The following is a 16,595-nucleotide window of genomic DNA, read 5'->3' as shown; positions in this document are numbered from 1 at the left end:
AGCTCCCGGCCAGCTCCACCTTCCAGAGCTGGAAGAAATCATTTAGCCGGAATGGGGAGGAGCATGCTGGATGTCATCTCTGGTGCTCTCGGCGACTGGCAGGGCAGAGGTGTCAGCAGAACACAGGAGCACGAAACACCACACTGACGCCCATTTTGCGCTCTCAGTCTTTCTGACAAAAAAGCTCGATGGTAAATGAAGATCTACATTTTGGCAACCTGGTAAGAAGAAAGGAATATTTAAGTTTTTATTTAGTCTTTTCATTGTGTCATTCGTATCACTTATCTTAAAAATAATGGTTCTTTATTGGCATCGAAGGTTCCATTAAGAACCTTTCACATTCTTCCATAGATTAAAGGCTATTATGTAACCATCGATGCCAATAAAGAACCTTTATTTTTAAGAGTAAATAGCATTGCTGCAGAAATCTTTATGTCTGTATGACCCTTGTGTACCTTATATTGTGTTTTTAAGAGACCATGAATTTGGGCCGAGAAGATGGGAAATGTTGTGCGGGGTGCCGTGGCCTTCGTGCCCTCCGAGAGATGTCAACGCTTCTTAGTAGGCGACTTGAAGGAGATGCCGCTTGATCGTACTCTAGACCTGAGTAGCCGGCAGTTACGTCGCTTTCCAGCCAGAGCTTCTGCTTTCAATGAACTAGTCAAACTCTATCTAAGCGACAACCACCTGAGCAACCTGCCGTCGGAGCTGCGAAACCTGCAGAAGCTCCAGCTTCTAGCCTTGGACTTCAACCGTTTCGAAGAGCTTCCTCTGGTCGTATGCAGCCTCGTTCAGCTGAACATCCTCTACCTCGGTAATAACCGACTGTACGGGCTGCCGAAGGAGCTGAGGCAACTCACCGAGCTTAAAACGTTGTGGCTGGAGACCAACTGCTTCACCAAGTTCCCTCGAGTAATATGCCAGCTTCCCAACATCAAGACCCTTCATTTGGGCTACAATCAGCTACGTAGTTTACCCTCCGAGCTCGGGCGACTGGAGGAGCTGCGCAGCATCTGGCTGGCGGGGAACGTGCTAAATGACTTCCCTCCTGTGCTGCTGAAGATGCATTACTTGGAGGTGATCGATGTGGACCGCAATCGCATTCAGCAGTTTCCGTCGCTGGCCTACTTAAGAGGCTTGAAGCTCGTCATCTACGACCACAATCCCTGTGTGAACGCACCCGTGGTGGCTGAGGGCGTGAGACGGGTCGGGCGCTGGGCCGACAGCTCTGATGGTGAGGAAGATGAGGGTGATGGAAATGTTGTCCAAGCAAGCGTGAAGGTCCAGGGATCACTGGAAGACATCGAGTGAAGAAGATCAGTGAGGAACCGTAGAGCAAACAGCTATGTGATACAAAGAGCATCAAGATAATGATGAGTTTTTGAAACTGCAGAGAACGACTGCTGAATAGGGTGTTTGTGAAAAGCGACAATTATTTCTCTATAGTCTTTTATCGTTTTTATAATAGATATAGGCCTGGTTTCACAGACAGGGCTTAAATTAAGCCAGGATTAGGCCTTAGTTAAATTAGGCTTTTTGAGACACTGACATATGCACTGTAAAAAAAAAAAATATGATCAATAAGTTATGACAACATGCTTTTACATTGCTTTAACTCATCACGATAAGTTAAGCAATTTTCAACTTTTTTCCAATCCAAGTTGATTGTACTTTAAAATTAAAGGCAGCAACTCTTTCTTTTTTTTTTTCATTTTACAGTGTGCCAGTGCAAGTTTCTTTCAGTTAAAACAGCTCAAATATGCATTTTAGTCTGGGACTATGCTTACGCCTGGTCTGTGAAATCACCACCCGTATATATTTTATAGTAGATTTATAGAAGTGTATAGAAATTATTTAAATGTAAATAATTGTAATATATATATATATATATATATATATATATTAATCAGATTCATAATACACAATTGGGACATACATTAGATATTAGAATTAAAGTATTTATATTTATGAATTTAAATATGAAATATTTAATTTACACATATTTTTTCTGCCATTTGTAACACAAATATTTAAATTAAAGGGTATCCGCTTTCTTGATAAGTATGCCAAAGCCTTTCTTTCTTTCTTTCTTTCTTTCTTTTTGTGATGTTATTTATGATTGCTACATCATTTCAGTGTTTTACAGTATTGGCAACATTTCTTCTTCGGAAAAAGACACGGTTTCAGGACTATACCATTTTGTTTTTCCAAAATTGCAACCTAAACATTGTTTGTAGTCTCAGATTTCAGCCAGGCACTAGTTTAACCAGATTTCTGAATCTGTTCAGTGAGGTTGGCCATGTCAATGATAAATGGTACAATTCTAACAATGTGCCCCTGTTCATAAATAATGCAGATTTTCTGGAACAGATTCGGGTCTCCATTTTGATGTAAGACTCTTAATAGGTTTTAATCATCCTCTATATAGTGCTTCTGCTCTGTAATATGAAGTCAAGCAGGACACTGTTATATTCACGGGTTTAAAATATGTGAACAAGCCAACAAAGGATGACAGAATAATTATAAGCAATCAGACATTGTTTAAAATGATGTATATGTTGATGTGTATTATTTAAGCATTTACAAAATAGAACCTGTCAATAGTCACTCAATGGCAATAGGCCTATGTATTTAGGCTAGTAAATTAAACATAAAGGCAGGTCTCGGATTTACAAAAAGGACCCAGAATAAGCCAGGATTTGGCCTGAGTTAAATTAGCATATTTAAAGTGGTGGTTGATTATGATTTCACTTTTCTAACTTTAGTTAGTGTGTAATATTTCTGTTTGAGCATAAACAACATCTGCAAGTTATAACGCTCAAAGTTCAAAGGAAAGGGAGATATTTTCTTTTAAAGAAGTTGCTTTTTAAGGACTACAAAAGGCTTCCTCCTGGGTTAGTGACATCAGGAGCCCTTAAATTTACATAAACCCCGCCCCCGGGAACGTGATTGATAGATTATCATGACAGAATGCTAATCAATGACTAGAAGATAACTACACATAAGCTACTAGTAAATTTATCAACTAACCATTCAGAAATGTCCTGTTGCAGTCTACATGAGTCACTTCTTCTTGAGTCTCTCCATCATTGTCTGACTCTGGTTTCAACCATGGACTGTAAAAAAATATTTCAACATAAAAGGCTAAGTGTTTGAAATTTTCAGTGCATGTCTGTGTGAGGTAAAAGCTATGGGTAAAAGGAGGACACAAGTTGTTGTAGCTCCGCCCTCTGGGCCGGAGCAGCAGCTCATTTGTATTTAAAGGGGCAGACACAAAAACAGTGCGTTTTTGCTCACCCTCAAAAAGTGACAATTTTAACATGCTATATAAAAATATCTGTGGGGTATTTTGAGCTAAAACTTCACATACGCACTCTGGGGACATACATCTTATGAAAAGGGCATTATACATACCATTCCTTTAAGTAGCCTTTATAAACGTGCATTAGATAAAAACATTACTGGTGTGCATCTTACATTGACATTTATTCATTTAGCAGATGCTTACAACGCGACTTACGTGAGAACAATAGAAGCAGTTAAACCAGGGGCGTAATTTGTGGGGGGGATGGGGGGGATATAACCCCCCCAATATTTAAATCTATGCATTACAACCCCCCCATTATTTATACCATGATCACAATATCAGGAGGCATACCCAAACTTCAACCCCCCCCCAATGTTCAAACCAAATCTACGCCCTTGAGTTAAACTAACAATAGGACAACAATATGCAAGTGCTATGACCCTTCCCAGTTTAATCTAACACAGTAGGCTACATGCACTTTTTTACATTTTTTATAAATAGCAGACATCCCAAGTCTCCCGGAAGTTCCGGGAGTCTCCCGCATATTGATAGCGGCTCCCTGATGCCCGCAAATTAGTTAAAATCTCCCGGAATCAAGAGCGCGCGAGCAAGAGCGGTTAGACTGTGCTCCAAACCGTGTAGCGCGCACGACACGACAGAGAGGGAGAGAGCGAGAGACTTTGCGTGTGTGTGTGCGCCGCGCGTGTGTGCATCAAGAAGTGCATGTAAGACAGAGAGCATCCTGATTGGCCTGTTTTGGTAAGTCAACCAATCAATTGTCAGTGTGGGCGGGCTTTTATCTCTTCTCCCGCGGAACCTATCAGTTCAGTGTATCTAGACACAGGAGCGGCATCATGGCAGAGGGAGAGTGCCCCAAAAAGCGAAAATATAAGACACATTTTACAAGCAAGCAGCAACAAAGTGCAACGAAAGCAAGGAACAAAAGTAAAAGGCATTGGATGTAGGAAATAGGCCTACATGTAGGCTACATTTGGCGCTTATGTAAATAGTTAATTAATTTTTCTGTTATATTAAACTTTATTTCGGTATACAAGTAAACTCTTGTTCTGTGGTGATATGTCGGGGGGGGGGGGGGTGGGGGGGGGATACCTCCCTGAAATGACTTGTTGCAGGTTGGGATGTCTGAAATAGATATAGAATAGAAGAGACAGTGCTGGTATTAATGGATCAAGTGTTGCAGAAAAAGATGCGTCTTCAACCGTTTCTTGAAAATGGCTACGGACTCAGCAGCTCGGTTGAGTTCATGGGGTTGAGTTAGGCAGATCATTACACCAGCAGGGAACAGTCAAGGTAAAGGTCCGAGAAGAAAGAGATTTTGTGCCTCTTTGAGATCTGGCAGTGCACCACACGACGACGACGTTCACTTGCTGCAGAGCGCAAGTTTCTGGATGGCACGTAAGTCTGAAGTAATGAGTTGAGGTAAAAGGGGGCAGAACCAGTGGTTGTTCTGTAGGCAAACGTCAGTGACTTGAATTTGATGCGAGCGGCAACTGACAACCAGTGCAGTTTTTTGAGGAGAGGAGTGACGTGTGCTCTCTTCAGTTTGTTAAAGACCACTCCAGCTGCAACATTTAAGATCAGTTACAGAGGAGGACCTTAATCTTGACTTGAGACAAAACAATGGTAGGCCTACTGACATATTTTAAGATATGTCAGTGTAAATTGCTTTCAGTTAAGACACCTCAAACATGCATTTTAGTCTGGTATTAGCTTAAGCCTTGTCTGTGCAAACGGGGGAAGATAGTATAAACCTCGCAAAAACATGATCTGCAATTAATAGTAGACCTATCTAAATCTAGTATAAATATAATATATAATAATATATAAACATAGTATGAAAAAAACATTAATTCATAATAAACGTACGTATGTGAAAATAATTTCAAAATTCCCCACAAACAACAACAATAATAATAATAATAATAATAATTTTATTAATAATATTTTTTATTAATATTTATTATTGTTATTTATATATCTGTCCGTAATCTTAAATGTTTCAGATTTTTAATTTACGCAGCAGCTAAGTTACACAACATGACAAATTCAAAGTCCTTCTCCTTTTATACATCGTAGTGCTAATCATAGATCGTAATAATACAAAAGTAAGATATAAACGAAGATCATCGGATCTTTTTTGTTATTAAATAGCCTACGGTTTCATTATACACAGCTGTTACAACATTTGCGTAAATATATGTGTTTGGGAGGAAGAACGACAAAACGCTGAAGTTATAATAACTTTTATTTTGAAGGACACGAAGTCAAACAGCCATTTGTAAAGAAAGAGCGATCAGTTCTTCCACACACACAGTGCTGAGATTGAGCGGAGTTCCATTACTAACAGCAGTGATGGGGAAGAAGACTCGCACAGGCACCGGCAGGAGAACCATATTACAGCTCTCACCGCCCGGGCCGAACCGCAGCGCCACGGGAGCCGCTAGAGAGGACGGGGTCGCCTCTGGATCCGAAGGTGGGCGAGAAAGAGATCAGTAACGTTAGACATTTTTCAAGTCGTATAAAGTCTAAGGTAGAATCAGAAAGACAAAACATGGAGCAAGAGGAAACCATTTTAGACAAACACGCCTGTGGAAAACGGGTTTATTTAGTAAACTAGTTGGCTTACATTTGCGTCATTTGGCTAATCATAATACAAAAAATATGATATTTGTTTTGGTTTGGTAATTAATTTTTTTAAATAATCACAGACAAACTGTGTGGTTCTGTTCATACCTTTTTAATAGCCGTTTGTCAAGTTTAGCTTTAGCAACAATGGTAACTTTACCGATTAAACGAAAAATGTGCATGCAGATAGAACTTGTAAAGCTGGTTATGACATAAGCAACATAAAACCATCCTTAACGATTTACTTGTATATGTTAAAGAGGAGTGTTTCTTATTTAGGAGCTAAGTCATTTATACGCCGCAGTTAGCAGCGCAGCCGCACAGCGCTTCAGACAAAGCGTTAGCCAACATGCTAATTCACCCGCACAAGGACAACTTGGTTGGTTATAAATGTTTTTTTTTTTAATGTTACAAACTGGCTGTTTCCTTTTGTAGACGAACCCGAGGGTAACACAGACGGGCAAAGAGAAGTTAATGTAGTAATGAAGACACCAGCTGTGAAGGCCACACGTAAGTTATACCAAATTGTTGTCACTACATAATATAACCAATGTGTAGCAATATGCAAATATTGCAAGAATATATATCATAATGTCACACACACACACACACACACACACACATATATATATATTATTACATGGGTTAAATAATTTGAATTACTGTACTACAAATATCATTGTATTTGCTCTGTAGAGGGTTTATCTCTGCTTGGAGCTTATGAAGACAGTGAAGATGAAGATTTGGCGGAAAACACCTCGACTGTCATCAAGGCAAAACATAACCAGTCTGCAGACATTGACAGCACACTTGCAAATTTTATGGCGGTGAGTGAAGTCATGGGCTACTTGTGCTACTAAAGGGTTAATTCAGAAAATTGAAAATTGTCATCTATTACTTACTTACCCTCATGTTGTTCCAAACTTAAACTATTCTATGCTGAAAATCAGCCATTATTACACAAGTTTTGAGTGACGTGAGAGTGAGTAAGAAGAAACCCTTTAAGACCAGACATGTTGATTTATGCACAGTTTATCTTAAAAAAATCTTTTTTTCTATCAACATGGGTTATCATATGTCTTCCCCAAAGGAAATTGATGCAATTACGACCCAACCAGCCCAGACACCTGAATCGGGGACAGAGGCAAGCGCACCAGCCCCAACTCCTCCGCGCCCCGAACCCAAAACAGACCAGCAGACTCAAGAATTTCAATACAACACTCAGTACTCCCTCGCAGGAGGTAAGTTTACTAGTTGACTGGTGGTTTGGTTTCCTACATATAAATCTTAAAATAATTCAAAACGTGAGAGTTAATCCGTGTTTTCTTGTGTTCGGGGATGTTGTAGCTGGGTTGGAGATGGGTGATTGGCAGGAAGTGTGGGATGAAAATACCGGCTGTTACTACTACTGGAATACTCAGACCAATGAGGTGGCCTGGGAGCTTCCGCATTACCTGGCAGACCAGATGCAGAGTCAACATTACACTGGGAGGCGAGTGCAGCGAAACCAACATTTATATAAATATTAAATTGAATAGAAAATTATGTATGTTGCAATATTATTTTATATATGTGTGTGTATATATTATTTATTTTAAAATTGTTTATTAATATTTTATGCATTTTATATATTAATTTTGTTAGTATATAATATATTGTTAATAAAGGAGAATGCAGGAAAAACCCTGTGTGTGTAATATATATATATATATATAAATATATAATATATATATATACACACACACACATGCAGGGTCCGAAATGAACACCCGCCAAGCGCCAAATGCGGGTAAATTCCGTTTGTCGAGTAAATCTCAAAAGTCTATCCGCCCCACTGGCGGGTGAATGTTCATACCAAAATTGTAATGTAATAAAATGTTTATTACAATTGCATTTTGTAATGTTATAAAATATCTGTCATGATGGCTACGGACATGACGGAGTTGTTGTGTTTGCGGGATGGGAATTGAAAGTGACAGGGCGCAACTGAAGAACGAGCAGAGAAAGAGAGAGAGAGCCCCGGTCGCGCGCGCGCTCTTTCTCTTCGGAGCCAGGCGAAAGTAGCTACTATAAACAAGGCTTCACCGTCTCCTAAGCGCTGTCTTGCTCTCTCTCCCTGGCACATATTAATCAAAATAAATCGACACGATGGTAAAAGGTCGGAAGACCATAGTTTCATGTGGAGCATTCGGATATATTTTGTGCTAAAATAATTGTGCTAAATACCTTATCTTCTCTGAAAAGCGTTCCGCCCATTCAGTTTACATAAGTTAAACCACACTTTAAATAAACGAAAAAACCTATCCAGTGATGAAATGTTTTCTGTGTTGACACAAATCTTGTGGGATGTCCTCCTAGCTGCCGGGATAATCACACAACGCGTACACATCCGATAATGACACGTCCAATTCGCGAACTAATGACTCATTTGAACCGATTCCTTTTAATAAATGGTTAAAACAACTGACATTTCCAGTCCTCCAGTTACTGATCGGATCAGTCAGAGTAAATGGAGTCAAAAATAGGCAGAGTAAAACTAAATATTTTTTTTTGAAATAATTATAATATATTATTATTGCATACATTTTATTAAATATACAATTAATACATTTCATTTGTACAGAACTATTTTCATAGGCACCACCACAAAAATATTATTTTAATGTGTGCAAATTGTGTAATATGTGTGTAAATAAAAGTAAGAATGGAAAATAATAGACCAGAAATATGATGACAAAAATGTTTAAATATAGCCTATATATAAATTAATGTATATTTGTCACAAAAAGGCTGTTTATTATTTTGGCCGGTAAAAAATATGCTTGGCTGGTGGATTTTTTTCATCTACCAGTCCCCGTGGCAGGTGAGCCAAAAAGTTAATTTCGGACCCTGCACACATGTATGTACAGTATATAGGAATTTTATCATGTATTATATTACTCTTAGTTGAAGTGATCTTAGTTTAAATGTGTGTGTATGTATTATTTATGTATTTATCATGTATTTGATATATTCATCTTACTTGGAATGTTATTTTCCACAGCTCATCTGTAAATGGCAATGGTGTTGCACATCATAGCAGTTATACTGAACCGCCTGTTGCAGCTGCTCCTGCATCTAAGAGAGAAACCAAAAAGAAGGCAAGGACTTTTTTTGCGACTTCCCCTTTAATTACATAGGATGGGAAAACTACTAGAAATTATTTTATTTTTACAGTTTGGTCATTGGTCTAATTCTTCCTCTATCCTCACAGGAAGTTATCGAGAGTGTTGTGGCTTTGACCAGCGAGGAAGAAGAGAGGAGAGGAGTGGCAGCTACTCTTCTTGCTCCTCTCATCCCAGAAGAGGTGAAGGAGGCAGAGGAGAAGTGGAGAAAGAAGGTGCTGGCCATAGAGGAGACCGTAGAAGCGGCCCAGGAACTAGAGGGAGAAGGCACTCCGTCTTTGGACTCCCCAGCTCTCCGGGACACGGATAGTCAGAGTAACCAGCGCAGCAGGAACCACTCAGCAGAATCATCGGACAGGGAGGAGGAGGCAGAAGAAGACACCATGGAACTAGAACTAGCACTAGAGAGGAAAAAAGTGAGTTGCATCATTAGAAATAACTCATTAGTCTATATTATATGAATATTCTGATTATGAATGCATCGTGTAAACATCTTGGTCTGATTTTCATAAGCCATTATTGTCAATGAATTAATATTTTATTACTTGAAATATAAGGTTTCTGTTTTGAAATGGTGATATTGAAAGTTTTTTCTTCTGCAGGCTGAGCTTCGTGCCTTGGAGGAAGGTGACGGCAGTGCCGGTGGTTCGAGCCCCTGTTCTGAAGCTAGTCAGGATGGGCCTCGTAATTTACTCTTGAAGAAGAGCAAATGGAAGACGGCCTTCATCCGTGCGCCAAGTCCTGACTCGAGCAGCCGGGGCTCGGACAAGGCGGGATGGGCCACTCCAGAGCACTCAGACAATGGTAAAGATTTGCAGGAATAACTGAAGTTTGGAAATGATTTTGATTCACAAACTTGAATCAATTCTTTTGCGATTCGATTCTATTCAATATTGATTAATTTGTATATAAATCAGGTAACTAGTACTGTAAACTAAACATGGATTCTGTTGGTACTAATATTGAAGGTTAAATAACTGATTTATATACAATTAAATTACACACAAGGACGTTTTTAATAGTAATAATAAAGTTATAATACTAACTTTATTATTACAGAATTATGTTTCTACTCAAAATTGTTTTTTGAAATATAAACATTTAAAAGGTGGCTGTCATAAACATTTGATGGATTTATTCAAACATTCATTAAATATTGAAGAACAGTAAAACATAAATATGTAATTTAGTGCATAGTATATATTTAGCAAAATGCTCTAGATTAATTTTAATTAATTGATTCTGGTCATTAAATGGCTTTTCTGAGGTAAATGTAATATTACGTGACATTGTTTAAAAGCTGGTTTATTGATGTCTTCCCGTGGTTGAAGCACTGATTGAGAGATTACATGTGACGTGATAGGGATTCTGGTGAGTTGTACTGCATCTTTCAACATATGTTCATTGTTTATTTTGTGCTGTAACTAGTAGTAAAGAAGAGATGATCCACTGAGGTGGCAACAGCGATTCCTTGCCACAATAAAGAGCGCCAAAGCGGTATTTATTGTTTGAATTATATAAAATGGACAGAATTTGAAATCAGAGACTTTGTTTCATATCAACAGTAACAAAACTTATTGCGATTTATTGAATGGGAGGCACGAAAGCTCTGTTCATTCATCACCTGAAAACAGCAGACTAAAAAAGATCGATTCTTGGGATTTAAGAATCGATATTGGTTCATAAAAATGAGAATCGATTGAAATCGAGAAATCGATATTTTTAGTAATTAACCTGACAGAATTTAGGTTTTGTACATCATAAATGAATGAGTGACTTACTGAACCTTTTGCATTTCAAGCACATTCCAAACCGGCTGAGAAGCAAGGAGAAGAAGATGAAAAGGAAAAGCCTGTAACCAAAGCTCTTCAGAAGGAAGAAGAGGACCTCAAGGTATTTTTGATACACGTCCCTGTTCTTATAGTGCGCAAATAAATTCTGCACATTACTATTTTTTTCACAATCTATTAGGGATGCACCGATATGAACATTTTGGCAGATAGGATAACCGATAATTCGATATATTTGAAAGCCGATAACTGATATATTGGCCGATAAATCTAAATTCAAATGTATATAATTTAGGGAGCCTGATTACAAAAAAAGTCTCACCATTAAAAGCCATGTCCCAAGGACACAATTATAATGTTCTCATTATAATTTTATGTAGCCTATATGGCAGGCTTGCTGCTGTATTTTTCTTTTTTCAAATGATTCTAATTATATTTCAAGCAATTTAAAACCATCATGGCTCAGCTGAAGGAAATAATCCATTATTTATCGGCTTTAATATATCTGCCAAATTTTCTTATTGGGTCGATAACAATCATTGAAAAAGTTTATAAAAAATATTGTACATCCCTACAATCTATCATCAATGTAATGTAAAGTTTGGGGTCAGCATCATTACTCCAGTCTACAGTGTCACATGATCCTTCAGAAATCATTCTAGTCTGCTGATTTCTAAATTTAAAGAACTTCTGTTATACCTCATAGTTGTACTACTATGAGAAAATGAGCTACAAGTTACAGTTACTGGTAATATGAAATGTCATGTGACAGCAATGGTCTTTATTAACAGTTGTCCATGTCGCCTGTTTTAGTTTCAGATCGGAGAGCTTGCCAACACACTCACCAGCAAAATGGAGTTCTTGGGAATTGACAAGAAAACCATTTCGAACTTTCAACTGCTGTTGCTGCAAACGGAGGTAAGAAAACAGACAATGCGCTCATAAGCGCAGTTAGTTGTTTATGCTTCCGATCCATGTATTAAAATGGCCCTCCGACTTGTTTTCCTTCCTACAGACGCGGATCGCAGACTGGCGAGAGGGCGCTCTGAACGGAAACTATCTCCGGCGCAGGCTGCAAGAAGCCGCCGAGCACATAAAACATTACGAACTTAACGCCACTCCCAAAGGCTGGTCCTGCCACTGGGACAGGTACGCGCTCCTTACCTTTCACATCCTTATCACTCCCCCTCCCTAAAAGTCCCCCTCCTCATGTGACGATTGACACTGCCTCCGCCGCTATGACAAACGCGCGACTGATTTACACTTGGTTGTATTACTGGGGAGTGTTTACGAGCACGGATAAAGACAGAAGGTAATCCTGATAAGGGAGCGTCTCTAAAGAGCCAGCAGCCTGACCACCAAAGAATTGGGCCCCATCTCTTCCCTCTCAAAGTCAGTCAAAAGGGTTAGGAAGGTGGTTGCGCGTGCGAGAGCTTTGAACTTTGCAGGACTGCCCCCAAAATGATGGGAGAAATGAGTGACCATGTGGAAGCAGCGTGTCACACGAGCATCAGTAAAGGAAGACGATGCCTTGCCTTCGGAGCCTGAAGGTCAGACCAATCTATTTCATTGTTTTACTGGATTTCTTTTCCATGCTCTATTGATGATTGTTAAATAAAAATGTTGTCTTTCACCCTCTGTTAAAGATGCCTGCCTTAAGGCATCTAGCGGAGGGGTTTTGTCACTGTCAGTGTGAGTATTGCCATGATTTGTAACGATGTTGGTAACTTTTCAGGATTGGAGATTTCTCTATTTTTTTTGCCATGTTTTTTATTTTTATTATTTTTTATAGAGATTAAGGTGGGTTCTTTATTAGTGCACCCATTATAATCTGGTTTCTCCTCTGGGTTCCCAATGAAGCCCAGTTCAAGATTCCCTCATTAGGGAACTAGAGCCCCCCTTCCCTTTGACTCTCCAAGGGTCTCACGACCTTGAAATCAGTTGAGGGAAAAGTTGCTAAGGCGCATCTGTGTGTTTGTTTCTCCACCTCTAGAGAGCACAGGCGGTACTTCTATGTGAACGAGCGGACCAATGCTTCCCAGTGGGAGTTTCCAGTCGTGAAGGAGGAAGAGGAAGCCAAGCCACCCCTGCCGCCCACAGCTGCAACCGGAGATACAAGCCAACCATCTGCAGAAACCACTGGTGCTATAACAGGTCAGGGTTGTTGGTCATGACATCTTTACTTAAAAATGCATAAAGAATTCTGATTATACAGACAAGGACCCAAATCACCAATTGCATAGGCTGCAGTTTTAATTAAATATAGGCACTGCATGTTTCAAGTGTAATTTTACAGTTGTACTTGTAATTATCTTTAATAATAATTACAATAGAAATATTTCATATTGTTTACTTTATTTTTAATTGGTCAGTATTTATTATTTGGGCCATAATTTTTATATGAAAAAGACTACAATAATAATAATTAAATATATATAAACCATAAAACTATATATCATAAACTATATATATATATATTAGGGCTGGGAAAAAGTTAATCGTGATTAATCGCATCCAAAATAAAAGTTTTGTTTACATAAAATATGTGTGTGTAGTGTGTATAATTATTTTGTATATATCAATACACACACATGCATGTATATATTTAAGAAAAATGTGTTATTAATATAAAAAATATGTATATTTATATATAATATAAATGATGTATAAATATATATACAGTATATACATGCAAATATTTCTTAAATATATACATGCATATGTGTGTATTTATATATACAAAATAATTCTACACACTACACACACATATATTATGTAAACAAAACTTTTATTTTGGATGCGATTAATCACGATTAATTTTTTCCCAGCCCTAATATATATATATATATAGTGCTGTCAAATCGATTAATCACATCTAACAAAAGTTTTTGTTTATATAATATATGTGCGTGTATATATTATTTTAAATAAATTTTTATCATGGCAAAGTAACATAATAAACATGCATGACGTATTATGGAATAATAATAAAAAATTTTTTTTTTTAAATAAACAGGAACTTCTTTAGAAGTGCAGTCTTATTGGTTGGCTCCCCAGCCTCCTCAGCCACCATTGCCTCCGCTTCCTCCAAATGTCCCGCCCCCTCCACCTACAGAGCAACCGCCTCCACCCCCTCCACCACCTGAATCTCCACCTCCACCCCCTCCACCACCCCTCGAGGATGACGGAGAGATCGAGGAAGTGGAGATGGAGGATGAAGACTCAGAGCCTCCGGCTCCTGGAACAGAAGAGTTCAAGGTCACTTTTTTTGTTGTTGTCTTGAGTCAAGATTGTTTAGCTTGTGCTTTAGTGCAAAGTAAAGCTATATGTTCTGATGTCTCTTCCTTAGGCGGCTGAAGCAGCAGCATCTTTGGCATCTGCAGCTAAAGCACAGAAACGCAAGGCCCCAGGCTCAGTCCCGCTGCCTAAAACTGTCACCATTGGCAGCAGCGCCATTCTTTACACTCAACCCATTGCCACAGCTGGTAAGAATAAATTACTTTTACATATTACATCCGTATTTTCAAAAAGTCCTGTCTTGTGGCAAGATGTTATTCCTCATGTTCCTCTCGTTCTTTCACAGCACCACTTCTTGTTGCTAATGCTTACTGGGGTATGCCTGCTACACTTGCACCTCCTTTGCCTTCAGAAAGCATAGTCCCACCGATGCCAGCCCTGCCCCCCCTACCACCCCCTCCTGCTCCACAACCTTCCAGCGTCCTGGAACCCATAAACAAAGTCCTTACAGATAAAACCAAGAAACTAAAAAAGGAGAAGGTAGGTGTTTTACCTGCTTTTGATCCGTTTTTGTTGCTGTTTTTTTTGTTTATTTTATTACTTTTTGTTGTATTTGTTTTTATTTTTATAAAGTTGTGCTTTTTTTTATTTTTATTACTTTTTCTTTTTTTCCCTATAAACCTCAGCCTTAAATATTTGATTTCAGAAAGAATTAATAGGGAATAATTTGCTGTGAATTTTATTTTCGTAAAGACAAAGAAGAGCAAGACGAAGATGCCGTCCCTTGTAAAGAAGTGGCAGAGCATTCAGAAAGAGCTGGATGAAGAGGAGAAGTCAAGCTCGAGCGATGAAGATCGAGATCAGCTCAACAGCAGACGCATCGAGGAATGGAAAGTGCAACAGCTTTCAACGTAAGTTTGAAGAATCCAATGCCAAGATTATCTACACACATTTGAGAGAAAATACAGATTGTTCAAATACTTGTCTTTTTGTCTTCATTTGCAGAGGGAAGGCTGGGAAGAACGCTAACTTTGAAGCACTGCCTGAAGACTGGAGGGAAAGAGTGTTAAAGAAAAAAAGAAAGCTGCAGAGTTCATAATATCAGTCTTGAAAGCTTCTGGCAGGGTTGGACTAAACTGCGTTTTGGCGTTGTCTCACACTTACTAAGCTTCAGTGGACTTTGAATGTTTATTTTTGATATGTGCACATTACCTGTTGGAGCCTATTTTAGGTAAACTGCGTGCTGTTAAATTCAAATGCATCATCTTGTGACTCTAAGGTATACTTTGTCCAAAAGTTGTTTTAAAGATGCAGTGAACCTGAAACCAGGTTAAACATGTACAGAATTTTTTGTTCTACTTTTTTTTTTTTATTACCCCAACCATGAAACCTGTGCACGATTTGTCTATAAATGAAAACGTAATGAAATCAATATTAAAGGATTGTTCCATTTCTTCTGTTTCTCAGAACTGCTATCTTACAAAAAAAATTATACGTTTTGTACAATGTCAAGGGTGCGAACATCAGCTGTACAGTGGTCTCTGCTCTTTTACATTGCTGTAACTGTATCCAGCTAAGATTAATCTCAGATCAGACAAATTGCCCACTTTTAACAAGACTTTCAGCCATGCTTCCAAAAAATGATAGTTAAAACTTCCGGTGGTAAACTTCAATAGTTGAAACTTCTTGGCCACTCCATTGCACTTTAAAGTATACTTCATATGTGAACTAACTATACTTTTTCCCCCACTGATGTGTGATGAACACTCAACGTAACAAATATGCCATGTTCACTATGTCTTACTTTTAAATCTTGTGATGTTCAGTGTAAATGTTCCCTGAATTGGGCCTGTAGAGCCATTGAACTTTTTCTACATTGTAGATAATAAACTTTTTTTCCACAAATATTTTGTTCAAGAAACTTCTGTTATGTGAGCTGTTTAAACAATTTAAGTGAAATAAAATGTTAACAAATAAAGTAAAATAAACTTATCCTTTAAGTAAATATTTTGTTTAGCTGCCAAGACACCAGTTCTAATTGTAGAAGTATGAAAGCCAAGGTATGAAAATAATAATATGAAAACATATATATATTATGGAATCAATGGGGTCCATCAACTGTTTGGTTTATCCATATTTTTCAAAATACAATGTCCTTTTGTGTTTAGCAGAAGAAAGAAATTCATACAGGTATATCAGGTTTTTTTTAGTGAACTATCGCTTTAATGATTCTAAAATAACATTGACCTGGTTATGGTTATGACCTCAAATTATGACCCCCAGCAGCGCAAAAAATGTTATGCTTAAAGCAAAATATTAATTTTCCCGTTATTTTTTTTACATTTACATATTATTTATCTAAAAACATTCAAAAAAATTGAAAGGAAAATATATTTCACAAGTGTTATTGCTTTCTGCTTTACGTTTTTGCAGCGTGCTTTACACAGGAAA

General features: G+C 38.2%; 2 protein-coding genes across 2 annotated transcripts; both read left to right on the top strand.

Annotated features, from left to right (window-relative positions):
- Positions 1-7: 7 nt before the first annotated feature.
- lrrc10 (leucine rich repeat containing 10) lies at positions 8-1,384 on the top strand. Its single transcript, XM_056271058.1, has 2 exons — positions 8-221; positions 475-1,384. Exon 2 carries the CDS (start codon positions 499-501, stop codon positions 1,309-1,311), a length of 813 nt encoding a protein of 270 aa, XP_056127033.1. The 5' UTR covers positions 8-221; positions 475-498; the 3' UTR covers positions 1,312-1,384.
- A 4,230-nt stretch (positions 1,385-5,614) lies between these two features.
- fnbp4 (formin binding protein 4) lies at positions 5,615-15,598 on the top strand. Its single transcript, XM_056270946.1, has 17 exons — positions 5,615-5,801; positions 6,389-6,463; positions 6,650-6,780; positions 7,044-7,194; positions 7,301-7,445; positions 8,997-9,093; positions 9,207-9,533; positions 9,720-9,921; positions 10,919-11,010; positions 11,721-11,825; positions 11,923-12,056; positions 12,901-13,061; positions 13,924-14,165; positions 14,257-14,392; positions 14,491-14,684; positions 14,898-15,055; positions 15,150-15,598. Exons 1-17 carry the CDS (start codon positions 5,681-5,683, stop codon positions 15,241-15,243), a joined length of 2,565 nt encoding a protein of 854 aa, XP_056126921.1. The 5' UTR covers positions 5,615-5,680; the 3' UTR covers positions 15,244-15,598.
- The last annotated feature ends 997 nt before the right edge of the window (positions 15,599-16,595 follow it).

This window comes from Rhinichthys klamathensis, unplaced genomic scaffold (genome assembly GCF_029890125.1).
Source record: "Rhinichthys klamathensis goyatoka isolate OS25496 unplaced genomic scaffold, OSU_Roscu_1.1 h1tg000310l_1, whole genome shotgun sequence".
Classification (NCBI taxonomy): domain Eukaryota; kingdom Metazoa; phylum Chordata; class Actinopteri; order Cypriniformes; family Leuciscidae; genus Rhinichthys; species Rhinichthys klamathensis.
The sequence above is the reverse complement of the archived record's forward strand: the minus strand, read 5'-3'. Positions and strand labels throughout refer to the sequence as shown.

What these genes read in the sequence shown, in the direction of transcription:
- fnbp4 (XM_056270946.1), top strand. Translation starts at nt 5,681, where the DNA reads ATGGGGAAGAAGACTCGCACAGGCACCGGCAGGAGAACCATATTACAG. An exon ending in ACCAGCTGTGAAGGCCACAC is followed by an intron (nt 6,464 to 6,649) that starts GTAAGTTATACC and finishes TTTGCTCTGTAG; the next exon opens with AGGGTTTATCTCTGCTTGGA. An exon ending in CACTTGCAAATTTTATGGCG is followed by an intron (nt 6,781 to 7,043) that starts GTGAGTGAAGTC and finishes TCTTCCCCAAAG; the next exon opens with GAAATTGATGCAATTACGAC.
- lrrc10 (XM_056271058.1), top strand. Translation starts at nt 499, where the DNA reads ATGGGAAATGTTGTGCGGGGTGCCGTGGCCTTCGTGCCCTCCGAGAGA.